Consider the following 24,886-nt stretch of genomic DNA (forward strand, 5'->3'; position numbering starts at 1 on the left):
ATGGATTTAATGGTGATCCATGGGATATTCAAAGTTTGGGATATTTTTTATAACCCAACCCTGATCTATACTTCTCTACAACTTTGTCTCTGACCTGTTTGGAGGCTCCTTGGTTTTCATGTTGCTTGTTTAGTAGTGTTGCAGAGTCAGGGTCCTTCCAGAACAGGTTGATTTCTACAGACATCATGTGACAGATCATGTGACACTTTGATTGCACACAGGTGGAGCTTAATCAACTAATTATGTGACTTATAAAGTGAATTGGTTGGACCAGCTCTTATTTCGGAGTTTCGTATGAAAGGGGTTGAATACCTACGCACACCCCAGATTTCTGTTTATTGTTTGTACCACAATAAAAAAAATTGCACTTTTAAAGTGGTAGGCATGTTGTGTAAATCAAATGGTGCTAATCCCCCCAAAATTCATTTTAATTCCAGCTTGTAATGTGACAAAACAGGACAAACACCAAGGGGGATGAATACTTTTGCAAGACACTGTAACTAATAAACCAAATATGAGCAACAGGACCCAAGACTTTCATTAACATATTTGTGGTTGTTAATTAATTAGCAAATTTCAGAACTAAGGCAAGTGCCAGTGTGTGTATATTGAAATCAGAGTTCACCAAAGTTCAACCTATCAACATTTAGCAATTTATGTTCACTCTCAAAAATAAAGGTACTAAATGTGTCATGCTTCTGGGCTCACCCTCTGTCTGCCTCAACCCTCAGGACTCCATTTCCCATAATCCCCCTCACACAGCAGTTACTACCATGTGCACTCCGTCCACCAATCCGGAAACATTTGGTGGTGCCAGTCACCCTCTGCACACCGTCATCAGCAACTAGAGGAGCCTGTTCAGTGACAGAATGCTCCTTCCCAAGTGCAGGACTAACAGACTTAAAAACTCCTTTGTCCCTCACGCCATCAGACTGTACAACTCCTCTCTGGGGGGGGAGGAGGGGTAACAGGAGGACAGAGGACGGGAAGGAGCAGCAGCCTAGCCTGACAATAAACAATACTGGATAATGTGCAATATAATGTGCAATACCTCTTCTGTTGGGCTTTTTTCCCCCCTTCCTCTTCCCCATATCTTATTTTTTTATATACATGTATATGCAAATACCTAATTTAATTTATCTAGAAGTTTTTCTCTATTTCTATTCTCTGTTTATCCTGTAATGATGCTACTGGAATTTTAATTTCCCTGAGGGAACCCGCCCAAAGGGATCAATAAAGTTCTATCTAATCTAACCACTTCGTAGGAGTGGTTCACCTGAGTTCTGATCACCTGTACCTTGTGTTCATGTCTGTATTTATATCCCTTTGTCTGTCTTGTCCTTTGCGCAGTATTGTCTTCACTTCTCGTAAGCCTACTGAGTTGTTATATCGATTGTTTCTCTGTGTATGACCCTTTTTGCCTTCCGTTTTCCCCCCGTTTTGCCTAGCTCTTGTGCTTTGATTGCCCGTCTCTCTTGATTCCCGGTTTCTTGATTATTGCCTGTTTTTCTGTCTACGATTTGCCTAGCCCTTGTGTTCTGATTGCCTGTATCTCTTGACTTCCGGTTTTTCGACTATTGCCTGTTTTTTGATCACAATTTGTCTATCCCCTGTTACTGTTTTGGATTTCTTGGTTTTGACCTGGCCTGGCTTTTGTACATTGATTTCGGATTGTCCTTCTCTCATTAAAGCCTTGTTTTCCAAGGCACTACATAACTTAATCTCATTAATTTCCGGTTAAAACGTCATAACCAAGACTCACATTCACTAATGTTTTACTTTTTACTCACAGGGAATGCCTTCAAAATGCTACCAACAAGGAACATAACATGACCTTTCTCACTCTGCTTCTGTATTCACTCTTTGACTTCCTGATAACAAACTTCCTGTTCAGCATGAAAACTAAATAAAAGTCTCTTTGGCAAAGCCAGAACACTCCCTGTCTGGTATCTTTAAGATATCATAACTCACTCTGGGAATAAAAGGAACACTAGTTCTGAAATAGGTCTATAATAGATCTTCATTGCTTCTTGCTGAACAACCTTGATCTCAGCCTTTCTTACACATCCATCTTGACTTGGGATAGTCTTTGTGATGACCCCCATTGGCCATTCATTCCTCCTGGCCTGCTTCTCCTTGAGTAGGACGACATCCCTTTGTTTGATATCGGGTCTTATGTTGCCACTTCTGCTGAGACTGTAGAGTGCTGAGATACTCTTTCCGCCATCTATTCCAGAATTCATCAGCAAGCAGCTGAACAGGTTTCCATTGGCTCTTAAGCATTTCCCTTGGAGAGCAGCTGCTTGGAAGGAGAAGGGCTGTACCTGTTTTCTGGGTCAGCAGGATGGAGGGTGACAGAATATGGGGATGCTCGGGATCAGACGAGACAGGTAACAAGGGACGAGCATTGATTATGGCCGTGACCTCAGCCATGAATGTGGTCAATGTCTCATGTGTGAGATGCACATGTCTAGCTCGCAGCAGCATGCTGTCCAGTATGCGTCGCGCCACCCCAATCATTCTTTCCCACACTCCACCCATGTGGGATGAATGGGGTGGGTTGAAGATCCATACACACTTCTGACCCTGCAGGTAATTCTCAACCTTTCCCTGTTCTGCAGTGCTGATTCCCATTTCTCTGCATGCACCGATGAAATTTGTTCCACAATCTGAGCGTAACTCTTTGGCTGGGCCGCGAAGAGTGAAGAAATGCCTCAAGGCATTGATGAAGCTAGAAGAGCTCATTTCTTCCACAACTTCAAACTCTTGTACATAAACAGGTGAACAGTGCTGCCCATCTCTTACTATTAGCCTGACTGCCACATGTTCGCCTCGTGAACACCTCCCATGGCCCGAAAATGTCTACCCCCACGTACGAGAAGGGAGGTTCTGCTTGGAGACCGTCTGCAGGGAGGTCGCTCATTTGCAGCTCTTCAATTTTGCCTCTGAGTTGTCTGCAGGTGATGCATTTACTGATCATCTTACTAATGCATCTCTTGGCTCCTATTATCCACAGGCCATTCTCTCTCGCCGCACCCTCAGTAAAGTGCCTTCCCTGTTGCTGAACCCTCTCGTGACGGTGTCGTACAAGAAGTATGGTGACATGATGACTACCAGGTAAGATGATAGGGTTTGTTTGCCTCAACTCAAGGCCTGATTGATTGATGCGTCCACCTACTTGGAGCAGGCCACTGCTGTCAACGGAGGGATTCAGTTTTATGACTGTGCTTCATTGGGAAAGGACACGCTTTGCAGTGATGCAGCGAAACTCCTCTGCGTAGGCTTCCTGTTGAACAGTTCTAATGATGAATTTCTCTGTCTGTTCCAGCATATTACCAGAGATGGCTGTCTTGCAGAAATGCCACCCTGCACAGTCTCCAACATCGTCTGGGTGAGCGAAGCAGTGGGCTATGTGACGGAGTCTAGCCACAGCGTCAATCAGAGATTTCCAGGTGGAAAACCGTTCCCATCGTTTGGAGTCAAGGAAATCCCCATTAACCCATGTACACATGGTTTTTACCTCAGGACGGATCTCTGCATCATTTCCAGGGTCAAGAAGATTAAACCCAGCATGCTGCTCAGGTGACGGCTTTGGCTGGAAGAGGAATGAAGGTCCGGTAAGCCAGGAGGTGTTGTGGAGTCTTGAGGCTGGAACGGCGCGCGAGCCATAATCAGCGGGATTCTGTTCTGTTGGCATGTAATGCCATTGTTTGGGTGTAGTGGACTGCCTGATGCGCTGGACTCTGTTACTTACATAGACATAAAAGCACCTTGACTGGTTGTATATGTAACCTAGAACGACCTTGCTGTCTGTGTAAAAGGTGGTGGAGTCAAAGGGGAGGTCTATCTCTTCATTTATTACTTCTGCAATTTCGACAGCCATGACTGCTGCGCACAGTTCAAGCCTGGGGACTGTGAGTTCAGGCTGAGGAGCAAGCCGTGCTTTGCCCAAGACAAATCCTAGCTCTGTTGTCCCTTCGGTGCTGGTAACCTTCAGGTAAGCAACAGCAGAGATGGCCCTAACAGACGCGTCTGAAAAGACACATAGCTCCATGCTTTGAGTCTTAGAGGGAGGACTAGATGAGTAGGTGCGGGGCACATGGATGCTGCTGACATGTTGGAGTGAGGCCCACCAGTCCATCCATCTTTCACACATATCCTCAGGGAGGGTGGAGTCCCAGTCAGAGGCCTGCGTGGATAACTCTTGAGCAGTAGCCATCCCTGGATGGTTACTGGAGCCAGAAATCCTAGTGGATCAAAAAGACTGTTCACCATGGAGAGCACGCCCCTGTGCATGTAAGGGCCTTCGGCTTGAGGGACATGAAATGTGAAGTAGTCGGCCATGATATTCCACCTCACACCAAAGCTTCGTTGATCAGGTAGGTCATCCTTAAACAAGTGTAGGTCCTGGAGGTCCCTTGCACGATCTTGTACCGGGAATCACTTCTGGTCTGTTGAAAGCTATCTTGTGAAGCTAGAGGTTCGAGGCTGCCAGCATTTTTTGGGTCCTGATAAGGAGATCAACTGCTTGATCCACAGTGGGGACGGACTTGAGGGCATCGTCCACATAGAAGTCCCGTTCAATGAACTGGCGAACATCAGTGCCATATTGATCTTCTCCCTGGCGAGCAGCTCTCCTTAGCCCATAGGTAGCAACTGTGGGTGAAGGGCTGTTTCCAAAAACATGCACCCTCATTCTGTAGTCCACCACCAGAACATTTGCTTACCACCTCATAGTTTCGAGCTGTGTGTTTGTTTGATGCACAGCACTTAAAACAGATATTGAACTCCAATTAATATTGTCTTCCGTTCATCCATAGGCTTCTCTCTGAAGCTGTGGCACTTCTGCAGGGGGTGCGGTTTGTGATGTATGGGGCATTGATTCTCTGGGTACTCATCAGAGGGAGCGGAATCGGAGGAATTAAATATGTCCATTTTATGCACAGAGACTGTTCTGCGGCCATTATTGTGACTCTCACCGAACTTATCTGTTCTGTTTGCAGCATTATAGGAGAGGAGATTAAAACTTGGGTTGTTGCGTGCCTTTGCTTGCCTGCGCACAAACTCTGAGAAGAATCGGAATGGTGGAAAGGGCACCCTATGTTCTTGCTTGTAGCGCGAGCCCGCCATCACCCACTTGTCCTGAAGTCCGTATGGTAGTTTCTCCACTATTGGGTTAATACCTCTTGCTGTGTCAAGATAAGATAGGCCTGGTAGGTATCCTCCCTGTTTTGCAGACTCAATCTCAGACAGCAAATCAGACAGCTCTCTAAGCTTGTGGTGCTCCTTGGTTGCTATTCTGGGGAATTTTTCAAGCTTTGTGAAAAGAGCGCTCTCTATAGCTTCTGGTAACCTGTACGTCTCCTCTAACCTCTCCCATATAAGACATAATCCCGCAGCTGCATTCCTCACATTCATCTCATCTCATCTCATTATCTCTAGCCACTTTATCCTGTTCTACAGGGTCGCAGGCAAGCTGGAGCCTATCCCAGCTGACTACGGGCGAAAGGCGGGGTACACCCTGGACAAGTCGCCAGGTCATCACAGGGCTGACACAGAGACACAGACAACCATTCACACTCACATTCACACCTACGGTCAATTTAGAGTCACCAGTTAACCTAACCTGCATGTCTTTGGACTGTGGGGGAAACCGGAGCACCGGGAGGAAACCCATGCGGACACGAGGAGAACATGCAAACTCCGCACAGAAAGGCCGTCGCCGGCCACGGGGTTTGAACCCGGACCTTCTTGCTGTGAGGCGACAGCGCTAACCACTACACATTCCTCACATTTACTGATCTAATGCGCCATGCAGGTTCACCAGATTCTGGTCCTAGCCATCTGATTAATAAATCCATTTCTTCTCCTGCTTTAAAGATCTAGGTTCTCAATCGTGTTAGTGAATGAGCCCTTCCAGGATAAATTATTTTTTGGCTTGTCATCAAACCTGGTACGTCCTGATGACAATAACTGACTTCGTGCTAGATATTTCGCTAAATCAGATGTGGCCCTGTCATTGGGGTGTTGTGGAGCTCTGGGTGTATAAGGACTATAGCTGTTGTGCTGGGGCATGCAGGTAGGTAAGCCTGTATACTGTGGCTGGCTGTTCAAGGGCTGGGGGTAACTCTGTCTACCTGCACGTCCATGAGTGGTCCCATCTGCAGGATGGCTAGGTGTCCAATGGCCCTCTGGAGCTGGAAGGACTTTTTCCTGTTCATCACACACTGATACATAAGCACTGTACTTGTGGGGCATTTTCTCATCTTGTGTATCTGAGCCTCTGAGTGAATGCCTGCTGGCACTAAGGTAGCTATGTCTTTTAACATATTCTTCGGTACGTTGCTGTGCACTTTGCATAGGTGCTAACTGTGGTTCAAGGTGGTTCTCATCTTCAAAGACTGCAGCTGCAGCTTCCATTACTGCTGCTTCCACCATAGCGGCGTCTCCCTCTCTCTCTCTTTCGAAAGCAATGAGTGTCGCCTCCAAACGGGCCTTTTTCATCTTTATTTCTATCTCTTTCTATGAAAAGGCGGCCCTGGCGTGTGCAGCCTCAGCTTTAGCACGCGCTGTGGCAGCTGCCAGAGCGACCTTAGAGGAAGATTTACTTGAGAGGGAACTTGCGGATCGGGCTGACGCGTTTGCTTTATTCATGACTGAAGTGAATGTGTTGTACCTCAACCCTTGCTTGTGATGTTACAGTCATCGTACTGGTTCGGGCATAGAGCGTGACACGGCAGTCTGGACAACAGTAGCTCTTTGCAAGTCTCCCTTTTCACTATACTGGCCTCACAGAATGTCTGATTCCACTATCTAGCAAGTTAAACACCTCCACAATAGATTCTACATGCCAAGGCACTACATAACGTAATCTCATTAATTTCCGGTTAAAACGTCATAACCAAGACTCATATTAACTAATATTTTACTTTTTACTTACAGGGAATGCCTTCAAAATGCTACCAACAAGGAACATAACATGACCTTTCTCACTCTGCTTCTGTATTCACTCTTTGACTTCCTGATAACAAACTTCCTGTTCAGTGTAAAAACTAAATACAAGTCTCTTTGGCAAAGCCAGAACAGGTACCTTTACCTAGGAAGGTGTATGTGGTGTGTTTTTCATTAGCTTTTTTAAAACTTTCAAGGTACAAGGGTCCAATCACATGCCTTAACTTATTTTTCAAGGTAAAACATGCATACTAAAAGTGCAAAAGATGTACCATTGATGGTACCAACCCGGTGACATTGTGGTACCATTATTGCTGAGAGTGTAAGGAATAAACCCACAAATTGACTTTCTATGATAGGCAAATATTCAGTGCTTGGAACGTGTGATTTGCGTCAGGCCCTTACCAGCAAGTTGATTATTTTCGAAAGATGCATTTTATTTAATTTTGTACCACATCAATTTTCCAACAATTACAATTTTATTTATTAATCACCAACACATTGTGCTTTTTAACCATTTAATACTAACCCCAGTTCCAGAAAAGTTGGGATATTTTCCAAAATGCAATAAAAACAAAAACCTGTGATTTGTTAATTCACATGAACCTTTATTTAACTCACAACAGTATAAAGAAAAGAGTTTCAGTAGTTTGACTGACCAACTTCATTGTATTTTGTAAATATAAATGAAGTTAGAATTTGGTGCCTGCGACACACTCAAAGTTGGGACAGAGGCAAAATAAGGCTGACAAGTTTATAGGGTATTCAAGTAACACCATTTTGGAAGATTCCACAATAACCAGGTTAACTGGCATCATGATTGGGTATAAAAGGAGCAGCACCAAAGGCTCAGTCTGTGCAAGTATTGATTGGTCGTGGCTCACTCCTTCGTGCCAAAATCCATGAGCGAATTGTTCGTCAATTCTCAGTCAAATCTACAGTACATAATATTGTGCAAAGATTCAGGGAATTCAGAGACATCTCGGTGCATAAAGGGCGAGGTCGGAAACCACTGTTGAATGGCATGACCTTCGAGCCCTCAAGCGGCACTGCCTGAAAAACCATCATGCTAATGTGACAAATATAGCCACAGGAGTACATCGGAAAACTGTTGTCGCTTAAGACAGTCCACCACTGCATCCAGAAATGCAACCTGAAACTGTATTACACAAGGAGGAAGCCATTCATCAATTCTATGCAGAAATGCCACCGATTTCTCTGGCCTGAACTAATCTCAGATGGACCGAAAGACAATGGAAACGTGTGCTGTGGTCAGATGAGTCACATTTCAGCTAATTTTCAGGAAAACCAGAAGTCAGCTTCTCAGTGCCAAAGGTGAACACGACCATCCAGTTTGTTATCAGAGAAAGATGCAAAAGCCAGCATCTGTGATGGTACAGGGGGCATCAGTGCCCACGGCATGGGTGAGTTTCATGTGTGTGAAGGTCCAGTGATATATTGGGATTTTAGAGAGACATATTCATCAAGGTAATGTCTTTTCCCGGGAAATCCATGCTTATTTGAGTAGGACAATGCCAGGCCTCATTCTGCATGCGCTACAACAGCGTGGGTTCATAGACACAGAGTGCGTGTGCTTGACTGACCTGCTGCCAGTCCAGATCTGTCTCCTATTGAGAATGTATGGCGCATCATGAAGAGGAGAATCTGACAACGGTGACCATGGATTGTTGAGCAGCTAAAGTCTTGTATCAAGCAAGAATGGACAAAATTTCCAATTGCGAAAACTGCAACAATTAGTATCCTCAGTTCCCATATGATTAAAAAGTGTTATTAAAGAAAAGGTGATGTAATACAATGGTAATAATGCCTCTGTCCCAACTTTTTTGAGTGTGTTGCAGGCATCAAATTCTAACTTTATTTATATTTACAAAATACAATGAAGTTGGTCAGTCAAATTATTGAAACTCCTTTCTTTGTACTATTGTCAGTTAAATAAAGGTTCATGTGAATTAACAAATCACAGATTTTTGTTTTATTACATTTTGGAAAATATCCCAACTTTTCTGGAAATGGTGTTTGTCGTTACCTTTTAGCAGCTAACATTTGTTCCCATACCAGTGTCTGTTTTTCTCTCTTGACATTTATAAGATAAAAAATTTCAGCTTATCATGATACAGAGAAACCAGGAAGTGCAAAGTCCTCTGTCCTGAAGGCTCCCAAGGCAGAAAACTGGCGTTACACAGAGCAGTGACATCTGTGACTATTTCCAGAAATGTTAAATAAACATCTCCTAACAGAAAATGTAATATATATGTTGTTTACCAGCTGGGAGGTCCGTATGGTGAAATACCGTGACCGAGGTCTTGAAAGTACTGAGCGAGGCCCTCTGGGCCGAGGTCAGTATTTAAGGCCGAGGTCACGGTATTTCACCATACAGACCGACCTTAAGCTGGTAAATAATATATTTATTTTTTTCTTTACCAAATTCTAACAGAAAACGAGAGCGACCGAAAGGGAAAACCGAGCCGAGGCAAGCCACCATTTTGAATCCTCATTCACGGCTGTAATGCAAATGGCTTCCTCCTCGGTATACAAGTGCACTTCCATGGCAGGAAAAAAACTACATTTTGCCACCTATGTAGTCCCCTATTTATACAAAATTAAGTCATTCAGGATTCAGCCATGTTTTTGCTCGGCGTTAGCAAGTTAGAGGTTTTTAGCTTTCTCCTGAAATGTTTTCTTTTATTTCTTCTTCCTCAGGGTAGTAAAACTCGCTTTTGCTGTGAAGACTGCTGTTATCGCTATCCATGCTGTAAAATTAATGCTATTCTCCTGAGAAATGCTGGCAAAAATGTATAAGATTTTTGATACTTATATCTAATGTTAGTAAATAGTAAAGCTACTATGTTGTTTGTTGTTGTGAACGAGCGAGTCGCCGGAGGTCCATAACCAGGGTCCGTAACTCGCCAGCCAATCAGAGCGCAGGATTTGATGGAAACCGGACCGAGAAAAAAATAACATTTTTGTATACATTATTCTTTGTTAAATAATGTTTTTAAGTCCTTTGTTAGATGATGTGGAGCATCCACTGTATATGAATTGTCACTATTAAAACTATAATATATTAGAATGCACACATTAATTTATACCTATCACTTGAATTACAGCTGGCACTCTCATCAGGGTTGCTGTTTTAGACAAGAGTGCTCTGAGAGCACAATATCCCCCGCTGGCAACTCTGCCATAACTCTGGTAAAATGCAACTGAATTGAATGAAATTGCAAAATGCGTATTAGCGACATTTAACAAAGAATCCTGTCAAGTTTCGTGAAATTCCTCCAAAAATTGTGAGAGGAGTTGATTTCAGAAGGTGAGTACCCTTCCCGGGATGGGCATCGCCACAACGTGATCCCCCTTCGGGCCTTTCGGCCAGCGGGGGATAAAAATTGTGAGGGAAATTGATTTCCAAAAGCAAGTGCACCTTGAGGAAATTGCCAAAGTACAAGTTTGTTAATAATCAAGGGCATAACTCTGGTAAAATTTGCCCAAATTAAACGAAATTTCAGTCTGTGTATAACTGTCATATAACAAAGCCTTCTGCCAAGTTTGGTGAAATTCCTCCACAAATTGTGAGAGGAGTTGATTTCAGAAGAACGTACACCCTCATGAAATTGTCAAATTACAAGTTATTTAATCAAAGATCAAAACTCTGGTAAAATTTTCACAAACGAAATTAAATCGCAATCTGCGTATTACCGTCATATAACAAGGCCTTCTGCCAAGCTTCGAGAAATTCGTCCAAAAATTGTGAGAGGAGTTGATGTCAGAAGGCGAGCACACCTTCATGAAATTGTGAAAGTACAAGGTTGTTAATCAAGGGCTGGAACTCTGGTAAAATGCGACCGAATTGAACAAAATAACAATATGCGTATTACTGACATAAAACAAGGCCTTTTGCCAAGTTTGGTGAAATTCCTCCACAAATTGTGAGAGGAGTTGATTTCAGAAGGAAAACACACTCTCATGAAATTCTCAAAGTATAATTTTGTTAATCAAGGGCTGTAACTCTGGAAAAATGCGACTGAATTGAATAAAATTGCAATATGCAGATTACCAACATATAACAAAGATTCCTGCCAAGTTTCGTGAAATTCCTCCAAAAACCGTGAGAGGACTTGATTTCAGAAGGTGAACGCCCTTCCCGGGACAGACGGACATCGCAACGGCATGATTCCCCTTCGGGCCTTTCAGCCAGCGGGGGATAAAAATTAAACAACGCCTTCTGATCAATGAGATTAAAGAATTTAATTGTGCTGTGGTGTAATGTTTGTTAATTGGTTGAAAAAACAAAAAACAACAAAATGATTGCAGGAGTATTTACTTAACATTAAACAAATGTCAATTTTTAATGCATGTGTTAACTGACATTGTTACTTTCTTAACAGTACTTGTAATTATTATTGCTGTGGTTTATCATTCATTATTATACGGCACGAACTACTTCCAGTAAAATCGTGAGCTCTGATTGGTTCCTTGGTGGGCAGAATTTTCCCTGTGGGCGATTACGGACTTTCTTTCCAAGGCGCCAGCTTTCAATGTTGCAAATAACAAACAAAAACGACAAAAAAAAAAGATTAATTGGAAATTCATTTTGTTGAAAAATAAACCAATATAGATTATATTGGATATATTGAGAGAAACCATGGCTTAATGCTTAGAGATGCAGCTTTGAGACCAAAAGGTTGCTGGATCGATTCCCTAGACCAGCAGAAATGGCTGAAGTGCCCTTGAGTAATGCACCTAACCTCCAAATGCTCCCCAGGTTGCTCTGGGTATGTTGCTCTAGATAATAAGTAATGTAGTGTTTGTCATGTATTACTCAAGTGGAGAAATAAATTCAGTTTTGAAACCGCGAGCCATTTCTTCTGCATGTGTGACTCAACTACGTTACAAATATGACGTGACTGAAAGCAGCGTCATGCCTCATTATAATAAGCATCTATTTTAATCTTAGAAATAAAAAAGCCATATAATAAACTACTTATTAACCTCGCCTACTCAGTCTTTATGGGAAAATATCAGACCAGGACATACATTTTCCTATAAAGACCTCGCGCTCAGTTAATAGGTAGTTATTAATATTAACTAATGCAGTATTATAAGTCGAAGGGCACTTGGTCGAGTGCATACCTTCGCCAAGCCATGTATTCGGATTTGCATCAAAATATAATCAATTGTTCCATGGCCGGCACAGTGGTGTTGTGGTTAGCGCTGTCGCCTCACAGCAAGAAGGTCCGGGTTCGAGCCCCGTGGCTGGCGAGGGCCTTTCTGTGTGGAGTTTGCATGTTCTCCTCGTGTCCGCGTGGGTTTCCTCCGGGTGCTCCGGTTTCCCCCACAGTCCAAAGACATGCAGGTTAGGTTAACTGGTGACTCTAAATTGACCGTAGGTGTGAATGTGAGTGTGAATGGTTGTCTGTGTCTATGTGTCAGCCCTGTGATGACCTGGCGACTTGTCCAGGGTGTACCCCGCCTTTCGCCCGTAGTCAGCTGGGATAGGCTCCAGCTTGCCTGCGACCCTGTAGAACAGGATAAAGCGGCTAGAGATAATGAGATGAGATGAGATGTTCCATGGCTCATGGGCCACCGTTCCTCAAAATTTCATCAAAATCCATTCCCTGCTTTTGGAGTTATGTTGGGAACAGACAAACAAATGGAGGCGAAAACAACCTCCTCCAACAAAGCTGGCGAAGGTAAATACATAAAGGGAAATACTACGATGTTAAGGGTATTGTGATCCAAAGCACAATCCATATAATTCAGAAACCGCTTATAATTTATTTAAAACCCACAGTGAAAGAAACAGAAACGTTTTGCAGTTACAGGTATGAGAACTCCTCGACCCACATCAGAAAATGTCACTAATTTACAATGATTTAATACAGTTCTCTACTTTTCAGACTTCCTTTTGACAGAAAGACTGGCAGTGTTTTGTGTCTCTGCATTGTCTGTCTCACGCGCCTCCTTTCCTGCCCCAGACTGAGGGGCTTTTATAACCGCCCGCCCTCGACACTTGATGGGGCTTGTAATCATTGAGGCCCAACAATAGCGCTGTCTGCGCAACAGCCTGAGTGGCTTGTACGTCTTTGTTAAGTGTCGAAAAGCCTAATCTAGAGCACGTGGGATGGTTTGTGTGTGAGACACAGAAAGAGGCGAGAACTCGCAAGATATGGTGAGACAGAGTGTGTGCAGACTCTGAAAACCGTCACACTGTCTCAGTGATTTTAGCATCAAGTCAGCTATTCTGACTCGCGCACAGGCGCAGTGCAGTTTTACTTGGGATTTGCCAGGTTATAAAAGGCTTGATGCGTTGTCGGATTGTCGCAAGTAAGCATTTTAATTATATTTGAAAAGACGTGCACATTTAAAAAACAATAAACAACAACAACAAAAGACAGATTCAGGATTAGGAATAGATATTAATGTAAAATCAATAGAAAGAAAATATGTCTGTTAAAGGTCCCATGGCATGAAATTTTCACTTTCTGAGGTTTTTTAACGTTAAAATGAGTTCCTCTGACCTTCTTAAGTCACCCCAGTGGCTAGAAATTTCATAATGTGTAAACCAAACTATGCCCAACATTTGAGAATGGCGCGTCAAAACGGCGCGTTGATAAACTCTTCCCTTTACTACGTCAGCAAGGGAGATGATCCCCACGCCCCCCCTCTGGATTCCCACCCACTGTATGGATTGCCCCGCCCAGTTGTAGTGAGGAGACCATAGAGGACACAACAACATGGCATCACCTAAGCGAGCGAAACATGGAAATTGCGCTGTACATGGATGTGACAACACAGAAAAGAGTCTGTTTTTACTGCCGACGGGAGAGCCCCTGAAGACGCAGTGGCTTAATTTTATTTACTTCAATAATACGCCGTCGAGTCTACCTAAGACGGTGTATGTTTGTCGGAAGCATTTTCCTGAGGAATGTTTCCACAACTTGGGACAGTACAGGGCAGGTTTTGCACATCAACTGTCACTGAAGCCTGGGTCTGTACCAAGCATCCCTGCCGCATCAGCAACAAAAACCGAACAAGTGAGTGTATAACTGGTCGTTTTGCCGTGTTTTAAAATCGGTGCGTTAGCCTTGCAATGGCTACATTAGCTGTGCAGCTAACTGCTTCCTGCAGTTAGCCAGGTACTCTGCGCTACAAAACCAAAAAGCATGTAGCATGCTCTGTTAAACTGAGTTTAGTCTGGAAATTGACTGTAACTTATGAGCTTATGTTTGACTATTGCTCCGCAATGCATGTCTTCTGTTGGATAAGCGATATGTTGCTGTAGTTGCTGCTTCTATCCTCTTTGGTTATGGAGTGCGTGTTCAAGCCTAGGGTATTATACGTTCGTAAACTACCACTCCGAACACTCTCACTCTCTGTTCTCTGTGTCACGTTGAGTTTACGAAAGGAGTCCGAGGGAGAACGGGGTTTTGTCTTAGCAGCGTGGCTACAGGCGCTGATAGCAGCGAGTATGTGTGTGCGCAGCTTGGTCAAGCCCCTCCCCCCATGGCCCGCCCCCACCCTCTACCCTTCCCCGCCTCCTGCTTCTCATTAGCAAAACGACGCACTGGGAAAAGCGCTGAAATGGGGCTTTCTCCCAGGAGGCTATATTTACGTGCCGAGGGTTCATTTCGAGAAAGGCTGTGGATATAACATCCGGAAGCCTCCACAAGCCCGTTTAAAGCATCAACAAACCACCATGCCATGGGACTTTTAATATGTATACTAAGACATACAAAGTGTAAAACTGTAAAATCGATTGGTAAATAACTAGTTATCACTATAAAAGTGTTAATACTTAAAGGTGCTGACTGCAAAGTCGTCGGAAATTAAATTAAATTAATTTATTTATTTTTTATTGTGCATGGCATCTTCCTCGGTCTCGCAAGAATAACATCATGCGGACAAGACGTGATCGTTTTTTCTTTCTTTCCGTTTCGGGACTGAATATCCTCCCTCTTGAGGTAAACAGTACGGCCCGACGGAAACAGGAAACAGCCGGACGCGAAGGACGAGCTCTAACTAATTAGCATAACTATGGAACTGCGTCACACCAAGATGGCGACGTGCGGAAAACGTCGCGACTCTGTATCGACCTCGGCGAGCTTTGAGTCGCAAGGATGTAATCTGTGGTTGACATACGTGAAAAGATCCGTGAAACAAAAGACGAATAAATGCATCTTTTCTCCGGTACTGCTTTTGTGTTATCGTTTCTTTCAGTGTAAGGTCAAAACATTAAGTGTATAACTCCATATTCGCTACCGTGGAGTCGAGCCCATGCATTCTAAGGCTGAGATAGCTAAGCGCTAGCTAGAATGATTGCGTTATCTGTCCAGAAAAATGGCGCGTTATCTAACCCTGGAGGGAGAGCCGAGTCCGCCGTGTTTGCCCACGCCGACTTGTTTTGGTTAAAAGTAGGTCAAACAAACGTCCCACGGTGGTTACATTGCTTCGGCGATCTAAAATGCGGGACGCTTTTGATCCATTCACGCACAGGATAAGCAGCGAAACGTCTCGTAACACTAATAGCAAAAGAAACGGAACGTTTCGCCCAGAATTAAACTTTGCAGTCAGAACCTTTTCAGTACATTTTGCTGGATGGAGATCATTACGAACTTTGAACTACAAATCTCCGTTTTATTCTAATGATCATATAAATTGCGTCAAAAGGTTTATAAAAGTTATAAATAGCGTGATGTGGTTAGTATGTGCATTTTTTTTGCATTCGAATGTCCATAATTGCGTTGAAACTTCAGACATGCTTTACAAAGTAAGGGAGAGCGAAGGAGGTGCACACTGACCTGTCGAGTTGGTGACGGCGGTATGAATAGCGTTACACTTATAGACACACTCTTCTGAGGGGTCACTGGTTTTCAGATAACATTCCACACAAGACCTATGAGAGACACACACACACACACACACACACACACAAAGTATACACACTTCAGTTCTTCAGAGGATTCACCTTAAAAGAAAGACCGGTTTTGTTTTCGCTGAAAGAAGAAACATCTGGTCACTTTTCTTGTGCCGCCTTTTCCACTTTCCTGTCCTTTTTACCTCGACCGCTGGACTTTCAGAAAGGGGAACTGAGATACTGACCCAGCAAACACAAAACGTTTATAAAACGTTTCATTTGGGTTGCATTAAGGTGAGGTTTTATTAAACGTTTATGAAACGTTTATGAAACGTTGGTGAAAATTTAATAAAGTCATATTTGCTGACCCGTGGCACATTTTTTATCATCTCTTGGTATTTTTAGATATTAAGATGTGATAATGATTGTATTACAATTATCAAAATAATCAGTAAATGAGTAACGTTTTATTGACGTTTTATAAACGTTCTCTTTAAAACGTTTCATTCACAACGTTTATGAAACATTTATAAAACGTTATACATATTCGGAGACTTCTGGCTAAAACAGATAATATTAAAATTTCTACAATTAATTGTGTGATTATAAACACTACATGATGACATGTTTTTAAAAAGTATCAAAAAACATGGGAATAATTTTATGGAAAATAAGTGGTTGTATAAACGTTTAATAAACGTTGAAAAAAAACCCTTCGATCTAGCTAAATATTTTTTAGATGTAGATCTAGATAGATAGATAGATAAATCATTAAATGTGTGGCTCTAGTCTCGTAATTATCAAGTATGGTTTGAATAATTTGGATAGACGACCATTCGTCGTTTTATATTTGCTAAAATACACGCCCTTTTGGCCCTGGCATTTTGTTCGCTGGTTCCCTGCACCTGCGCGACCTACGTCTTTGCGCAGGCGCAGGGACCGGAAGTAGCGCCATTTTGAGCGTGTTGCTGTTGGGACAAGATCGAGAAGGCTGGGTCCACTTAGAAGTTATCTTAGAAAATGGTTTTAAGAAATGTTTATACAATGTTTTAAAAAACGTTTCTGAAACGTTTCCAGAATGTTTTTCAAACGTTTATATAACGTTTTTTCAAACGTTTATAAAACGAAAAAATTGTCCACAAATTTTCGTTTTATAAACGTTATTTTCTAACGTTTCTGAAACGTTAGCCAAACGTTTATACAACGTTATATAAACGTTTTTGTGTTTGCTGGGGATGACCTGTCATATGCTTTCGTTTGGCTTTACATGCGAGAACAACTGGGCAAATGGAACATGAGAATGAAACATACTGGTACACGCAGATCTGCGGTTCATGTCCCAGCACCCGTTCGTTGACGCACACTAGCCAGCCGCTTTAATAGGAACGTGTATACACCTGATTATCAGAAGATAAAGGACGAGAGTTTCAGGTAGTATTCACATCAAACTGATGTGTGAGGAACGAGGAAACGGATCTCAGAGACTTGACCATGACATGGCTGGTGGTGTATTAGAGGAACATCGCCTGATCGCCACTGTTGTAGCCCATCTGCATCCTCGACATCCGCTGCCGTGTCGTGCGCTCCGAGATGCTTTTCAGCTGAGCGCGGTTATAAAGAGTGGTTATTAGAATTATTATACAAGTTTTATTTAATGTCGAGCTGTTCCTAATAAAGTGCCTTGTGAGCGTATACAGTGACACAAAGACAAATGACCTATTCAAAAAAAAACAAACAATATTTTTAAATAGAAATAAATTTGTCTTTTGATTTATTTATTTATTTTTTGCAGTTGAGAATCCATATTTAGGAAAAGCTACAAACTACAAACACAATATGGTAATAAACTTTTTTATTATATGGACACGGGGGCGGCACGGTGGTGTAGTGGTTAGCGCTGTCGCCTCACAGCAAGAAGGTCCGGGTTCGAGCCCCGTGGCCGGCGAGGGCCTTTCTGTGCGGAGTTTGCATGTTCTCCCCGTGTCCGCGTGGGTTTCCTCCGGGTGCTCCGGTTTCCCCCACAGTCCAAAGACATGCAGGTTAGGTTAACTGGTGACTCTAAATTGAGCGTAGGTGTGAATGTGAGTGTGAATGGTTGTCTGTGTCTATGTGTCAGCCCTGTGATGACCTGGCGACTTGTCCAGGGTGTACCCCGCCTTTCGCCCGTAGTCAGCTGGGATAGGCTCCAGCTTGCCTGCGACCCTGTAGAACAGGATAAAGCGGCTACAGATAATGAGATGAGATGAGATTATATGGACACGAGTGTTTTACTGGGAAATACGCCACTCGTACTTTTTATACGAGCTCCATCCGGGACATGGAGACCCAAAACCGTGACACAAATCTCTATATGTCACTCATGAGGAAATCGATGAGTTGTTGTGATAAATCTGGGGACTTTTTGCTTGTGAATGTGTCGATATAATAAAAAGAAGAAAAAAAAATCACACGTTGGCTTGAAGATGTGAAGTTTATCTTCTCGTGTTGAAAATCTCGCATTTTTCAGACGAAATACTGTACATCACGGATCTGCGTGACATATTTAAATAACATTGGCTGGCGTTGAGTGGTATATCAGATATATTCTACTCTGCTAGCATGATGTTGAACGAGTCGAAGATGAGTAGCTGAATGGAATATATCTGATATAACACGAAAAAAAAAGCCAGCCAATATTATTATTATTATTATTATTATTATTATTATTAAGCCAGTATCTCACTGGGCTGCGACAGCTTGCGACAAATTGCGAACGTCATTCGCGAGAGAGTTTCAAAAGTGTCTTGAAACATTCGCGGGGCTTCTCAATTTCCTTGCACGAGTCGCAAAGTGTCGTTCCTTCGTCGCTGAAATTTTGAATGTGTTAAAAAAATGCGTGCGACAAAATTTCTCTCAAAATAGCCGCAAATGCGTCGCTGGTGTCGCAAAGCCGCCGCGAACCCTTCTCAAGTCAGTTTCCGTGAGGCTTCCTTTACTTCCCTGCCTGCCGAGGGAAAGCCAGGTTGCGACAGCCTGCGACTAGTTGGAGACACAACAATTGCGGTAAAATATACGAATATCAATTCAGTGTGATTCCAAGTGAAAATCGTCGCTAATTCGCATATTTTATCGCAATTGTTGTCTCTCCAGCTAGTCGCGTGCTGTCGCAGCCAAGTGAGATACTATCCTTATATACACACATTCCTTTCGGGTGTTCAACGCATCTTTCTCTTTCAAAATTCTCTCACAATCTTCCGTATTTAACGAAGCAAACCTGGCGGCCCTGTTTGTTTACAACTTGTCACAGTCGTTCGCTAATGCAGAAGTTCTACGTCCCCGACGTGTGACGTCATGCTGTCTTGACAACCATGCAATATCGTAAACTATATTCAATGCTCGTTCTCCATTAGGTAGAGTGACGCAATACACGTAGGAGAAGCGATACGCTAACAATATTGCATGCTATCAAACCAAACGAATGAAACCCGCTAGAAGGGAACAGAACACACGTTTTTATTCCATCATGAAAGTGTCCTGTATGTAGAATATTTCTCGATATTTCACTCCGATGATGTCACTCCCAGCGTTTTCCCGCTGACTTGACACACGCTGTCAAAATGGCAAACCGGTTCAAAATTAAAATTCTTTTGATCAACTTGCATATTTTTTGTGGATGTGTCCATACAATATGAAGAACATTACACAATGGCGTGGAGGTATGAAGTTTATCTTCTTGTGTTAAAAAATATTTCATTCATTCGCTGAAACACAGTCGCCACTCAAAGATAAACTTCATATCTTCGCTTGACCGTGTCATAGCCTCTATTTATTTGACGTATGAGAGAAAGAACAGGTGTATGTACCTGGTTGAGCTACAGACATCTCCACAGGTAGGGCACTTCTCACACGTATCCCCTGAAGCTCCAGGAAACGAACACTCGCACTTCCCGCATACGCACGTTCCACGTCCGTTGCAGACCGACCGATCCGCTGACTCACAGGTGTGTGTGCTAGTGCTGCAGTTGCAATACTCGCCTGTCCAACCCTCACGACATACACACACGCCACAGTCACACTCTCCGTTACCTGAACACAGAGACATGCAAGCACATTTATTACTATATATGATATATACATAAACATACCGCTTACTTCTAGATTCATCACGGCTGTTGCTTTTATATATTTTTTAGTGCTGTCAAGCAATTAAAATATTTAATCGCGATTAATGTCGCGACTGTCATAGTTAACTCGCGATTAATCGCAATTTAATCGCACATTTTTGTCACACGAAAAACCATTGTAATTCTCTTACCAGCATAAAAAAGTGAATGGGCTTGCTTTGTACCAATGTTTTTCTTATTGCAAAGCATAACACGTCTTGACACAGCCACTGCAAACTGAAACCTAAGCTGAGCACCGGGGCTCTTCGTCCCGAGACTAACAAGAGAACCGTGAGTGAAGTGATCTACTGTTTGAGTTAGTCTACAACTCTAATCAGAGAGACAGGTTACACAGTGACAGTAGGCTTGACATGCTTGATTATAATATAAAGTACACTATTATATTAAAGTTGTTCGTTGATAAATATTGCATTGAATCTGATCTTTACTGTTTCAGCTCACTTAACACATTTTGTACTTTTACACTTTCTGCCTGTTGATGCGTCGCGCTGTCCAATCAGAGGCGGCCAAATTTGCATATTACAGGAAGGATTTCTGGGATAGCATTGAGTTTACAGTTCAGAGGGATCTGGCTTCTTTAGACGCTGTCTTCTTAAAACTGAATAAATATTTAAAAAGAGCCAAATGAGCCAGTCTTTTGAACGGCTCTTTTCAAAGAACGGATCACAAAGATGCGGATCCCATCAAAGAGCCATAAATCCCATCTCTACTAGCGCGCCCTGCCCGCGCTGGTTCTTTGAGGGAGGAGGGCAGAGGACTCTGGCTGTGCGGGGCGTGGCTAGCTGCTATCGTTTTTCTAAGCAAAGTCTCTGTTCCAAGTTCCTGGCAGTTTCAAAAGCTTATGAAAAACCTACATCATGTCACAGAGCGTTAATCTCGTGATAAAAAAATTATCGCCGTTAAAATTGAGTCAAGTTAACGCGTTAATAACGCAACATTTTTGACAGCACTAATATTTTTATATATATTTTGTATGCTTTTATATATATATTCCAGCAGGCTGGTAGTACTCGAGTCCGACTCGTGCCCTAATTTTTTAGGACTCACGACTCGACTTGGACTTGCGCACTGGTGACTCGGACTCGTGCATTAACTGCATTCGGAATCGTAAATTGGAGACGAGGACTTGGATTTTTTCTTTATTTTTTTGTAACATGCCATAATCATTTGCCATAAGCTAGCTATAATATCTAGATTAATTTTTGTACTAATTGCATGCAAGAGTGTCACACCTGCACGCCTTGGCTTGTGCAACAGATAGACTCTCGGGCGCGCTCCGGACAGCGCGCGCGCACCAAGCAGGCTCTCTCTCGCACGCGCCTTAAACGACTCGCACTTGCACAGGATTATGGCCCAATCAGCGCACCTATATAAAAACTGTGAAAACACACTTACGTTGCGAAGTATTGAGTTGCGTTGCTGACACATTACTGAGCCTTATTTCCTTGTTTGGTTTCCTGATCCCCGATTTCCTGTTTCTCGTCTTTGGTTCTGCCGAGTCTACGATAGCCTGTTTGCTCGACCTATCGCCCGTTTCACTGTTTTACGATTTCGCCCTCTGTTCCGGATTGTTTATGTCTTCACTTGTATTAATAAACACACCTTCTGCGCTTACATCCGTCTCCCAACCGTCTCTGACCGAATACTTGACACTCCCTGATAAAGAGGAGCACATTCACCTGTTCATACGTCATGTTCAGGAACAAACTCATGTTAATGGCGCTGAAACAGCTGCCGTCAAATGGTGCGGGTGGAGTCTTGTTCTCGGCCTCGACTCGAAATTTTTTTAGTGGCTTGGACTTGAACACTGGGGACTCGAGACTGGACTCAGACTCGAGGTTTAGTGACTCGACTACGACACTGCTTTCCAGGATGTCTGAATCACTGATGTATTCCTACAGTCTCATCCTGAAACCATTGCTCTTGTTTTGCATCATACAACCGGCTGTATGATTCAGCTCTTAAATGTTCATCTGATATTTATGGCTGGATGCTGTAGGTGACCACTACAACTAATATCCAGAGAAGAGATTGGTTTATTAAAAAAAAAATTCTAAAACAGTTACGAGGAACGAGGGGTCAGAAATCATAAATGCTAAACTGTATTAGGCAGGGGTTAAATTGGGATTGGTTATGTGGGGGGGCTCTGCCTCGTACCCGCCCCTGCCCCCGCCGCCCTGCCCCAATATACTTTTTGGAAAATAACCCTCTAATTTGATAACCATATCATATTGCACAGAGATATACACCTTATCTGTGTGTTGTAGGCCTATGTGTGTCTTGTAGTGCCCCCCTACACATTATGGCAGTTTGAATGTAGATTGGTTGGCCAATGTAACAGATTGTACAGGTTGTTGTACATTGGTTTGAAGGAAATGATTAGTGGGGGGTCTGGGGGTCCTCCCCCAGAAGTTTTTTATTATCATACATGTTATTTGCTGAATTCTGGTGCATTTTAATAAGTTGTTAGCTGACTTTACAGAGGTAGGTTGAGCAATATCATGTTAAATCTTGTCACATGCCTACAGGTGAAAAATGTGAAGGAGAAATGTTCAGTGAGAAAATTTGAAGGCTTGCACAATCTTAAACCAAAACAGTTGATTTATTTTGGAGGATAAATGTTAAATATGCCAAAACACTGTCAGTCAAATTGTCAATCAAATATATTCATGCAGTGAATGCAACCAAATACAAACAACACTATAACATTGGAAGCATTTATTATTATTGTTATTATTATGTATTCAATTATTTATTTGGCATGTGGTGCTTTTTGTATTGTCCTAGAACATACATAAGATGAGCATATTATAGCAGCAAAATAGAAGCACAATCATTTGAATGCAGCAAAACTTTTTAACAATAATAATTACATACTCAATAATAATAATAACAATAATAATTACACTAATAATACACTAATAATATTAACAATAAATAATAATAAATTAACATTAAATTAAATATTAACAATAAATAATAAAACACTAATAATATTAACAATACAGTGAACATAATCATTATCATATTTTTTATTATTAAAAACAAAATATCAAATAATACTGAAGAGGGGGAAAATAATACTGATCTAAATATGTTGTGTTTTTATTTTTAGACAGTATGTGTTTTGCTAAACGCATACTGTCTAAAAATAAAAACACAACATATTTAGATCAGTATTATTTTTTCCCCTCTTCAGTATTATTTGATATTTTGTTTTTAATAATAAAAAATATGATAATGATTGGATCGTATGCCGGTAAAAGGGGAGACGGTGTACGGAGAAAATTATAAACAAGTCACAACGCTGAAACACAAGCCCAAAAACCCGCAAACCACGACTTCTGATTTTTTTTTAAAGCGAGCTCACAAAAAAAGAAACCCCAAGGTCGCTTATAAAAAGCGGAATTGGCAACCCACGCAGTGTTCCACAAACCAGAATCTCTGATCGCAAGTTCTGTTCTAAATAGCTTTGACAGCTCGTCTTGTTATCAGGAAAACTATGATCTATCTCATAAAAGTCATGGGTTTATTGATTAATAAAACGATATTTAATTATTCAGAACTGAAAATCGTGAAAAGGGTTTGTTGCTTTTGATGTGTGTGTGATCATATGCCATCCGCTCCGAGCTTATGTGCCGGGGCTCAGCCCCGGACAGCCCCGGCCCAATTTAACCCCTGGTATTAGGCACTTACACGTCTGTTATTTTTCAATAACAGGCCACGAAATCTATATAAATGACCTCAGGTCTGTCATATCATTGTGCCAACAGTTTTTGTTACTCGTCTTTACCGAAAACTGAAATGTTCACTTTAATACTAAACTGTAACACTCGTTCTGATCTACTGAGAACCAAATAACGAGTGCTAATTCGCACGTACAATGGGATAAATTGTGCGTGCACTTAGCGGGCCTGTTGCAGGTGATTTAGAAAAAAAGAACTGTGTGAAATATAGTGCAAACTAAAGAGAGGAAACAATAAGAAAATGAGGTTTTCGTTTGTTCTCAAGAGTCATGAGGAGACTCCCGAAAGAGTAACTGAAACTGAACTGAAAATAACATATAAAGATGTTGATGTGCATCAAAAAGCTGTTCAAAATCTAGTGTGACTGTAAAATAAAAATAGGGGGGAAAGTACAGATTTGCAGAAGTGTAAATGATTTGAAACCAAATTTAAATCTCTAATAATAATAATAATAATAATGTCACAATTTAAGAAACTTAGAAATGTTTTTTACTGTCATAGTTTAATAAAAATTCTCATAATTAAAACTTAAATCATTTAGAAGTAAAGGTTTAGTAAATCACATTCCCTGGGCAGAACGAATCCATTTTTATTGGCGCCTCCTTGTATGTTGGCACTTTAGATCGAGACGCCCTCACTTACACAAACTATCATAACGTCTTATATTAACCGAACCAATTAATGGCTGCTTTTACAACTCGGAATATTGTATTCGAGGGTCTGTTTGCACAACAGATAATAATTATATCCTACTTCGCTTTGTGACGAAATTAAACCTGTGCTACATACATACAGTACCAGTCGAAAAAAGCTTGTACACCCCTACTCTGCTCATTCGTAGGTTTTTCTGCATTTTGTATTTCCTACAACACTGAGAACATCAAAACTATGAAATAACATCTGGAACAGATATGAAATTATGCGGTAAACCAAAAAACAAACAAATACGTCTCATATTTTCAATCTTCGGATGCGCTTAAGCGATTTATGGACTGGACAATAGAAAATGGCATGAACGGTAATACACAGAAATGTAAAGAGCTGATTATGTGTAAGAGGGGTGATAATAACGTGTATCCTGCGATATACAGTGGGGCAAAAAAGTATTTAGTCAGCCACCAATTGTGCAAGTTCTCCCACTTAAAAAGATG

General features: G+C 42.0%; 1 protein-coding gene across 1 annotated transcript in view; it reads right to left on the minus strand.

The window, feature by feature from the left end:
* Positions 1-24,886, minus strand: part of itgb6 (integrin, beta 6) — a 65,712-nt gene that overhangs the window by 6,172 nt on the left and 34,654 nt on the right. Inside the window, exons 12-13 of the mRNA XM_060941733.1 lie at positions 19,669-19,891; positions 15,771-15,865 (exon numbers count right to left, since the gene is read on the minus strand). Coding sequence (XP_060797716.1) covers positions 15,771-15,865; positions 19,669-19,891 — 318 coding nt within the window. The remainder of the gene's footprint in view (positions 1-15,770; positions 15,866-19,668; positions 19,892-24,886) is intronic.

The sequence above is a fragment of the Neoarius graeffei genome, chromosome 15 (assembly GCF_027579695.1).
Source record: "Neoarius graeffei isolate fNeoGra1 chromosome 15, fNeoGra1.pri, whole genome shotgun sequence".
In the NCBI taxonomy this organism is placed as follows: Eukaryota; Metazoa; Chordata; class Actinopteri; order Siluriformes; family Ariidae; genus Neoarius; species Neoarius graeffei.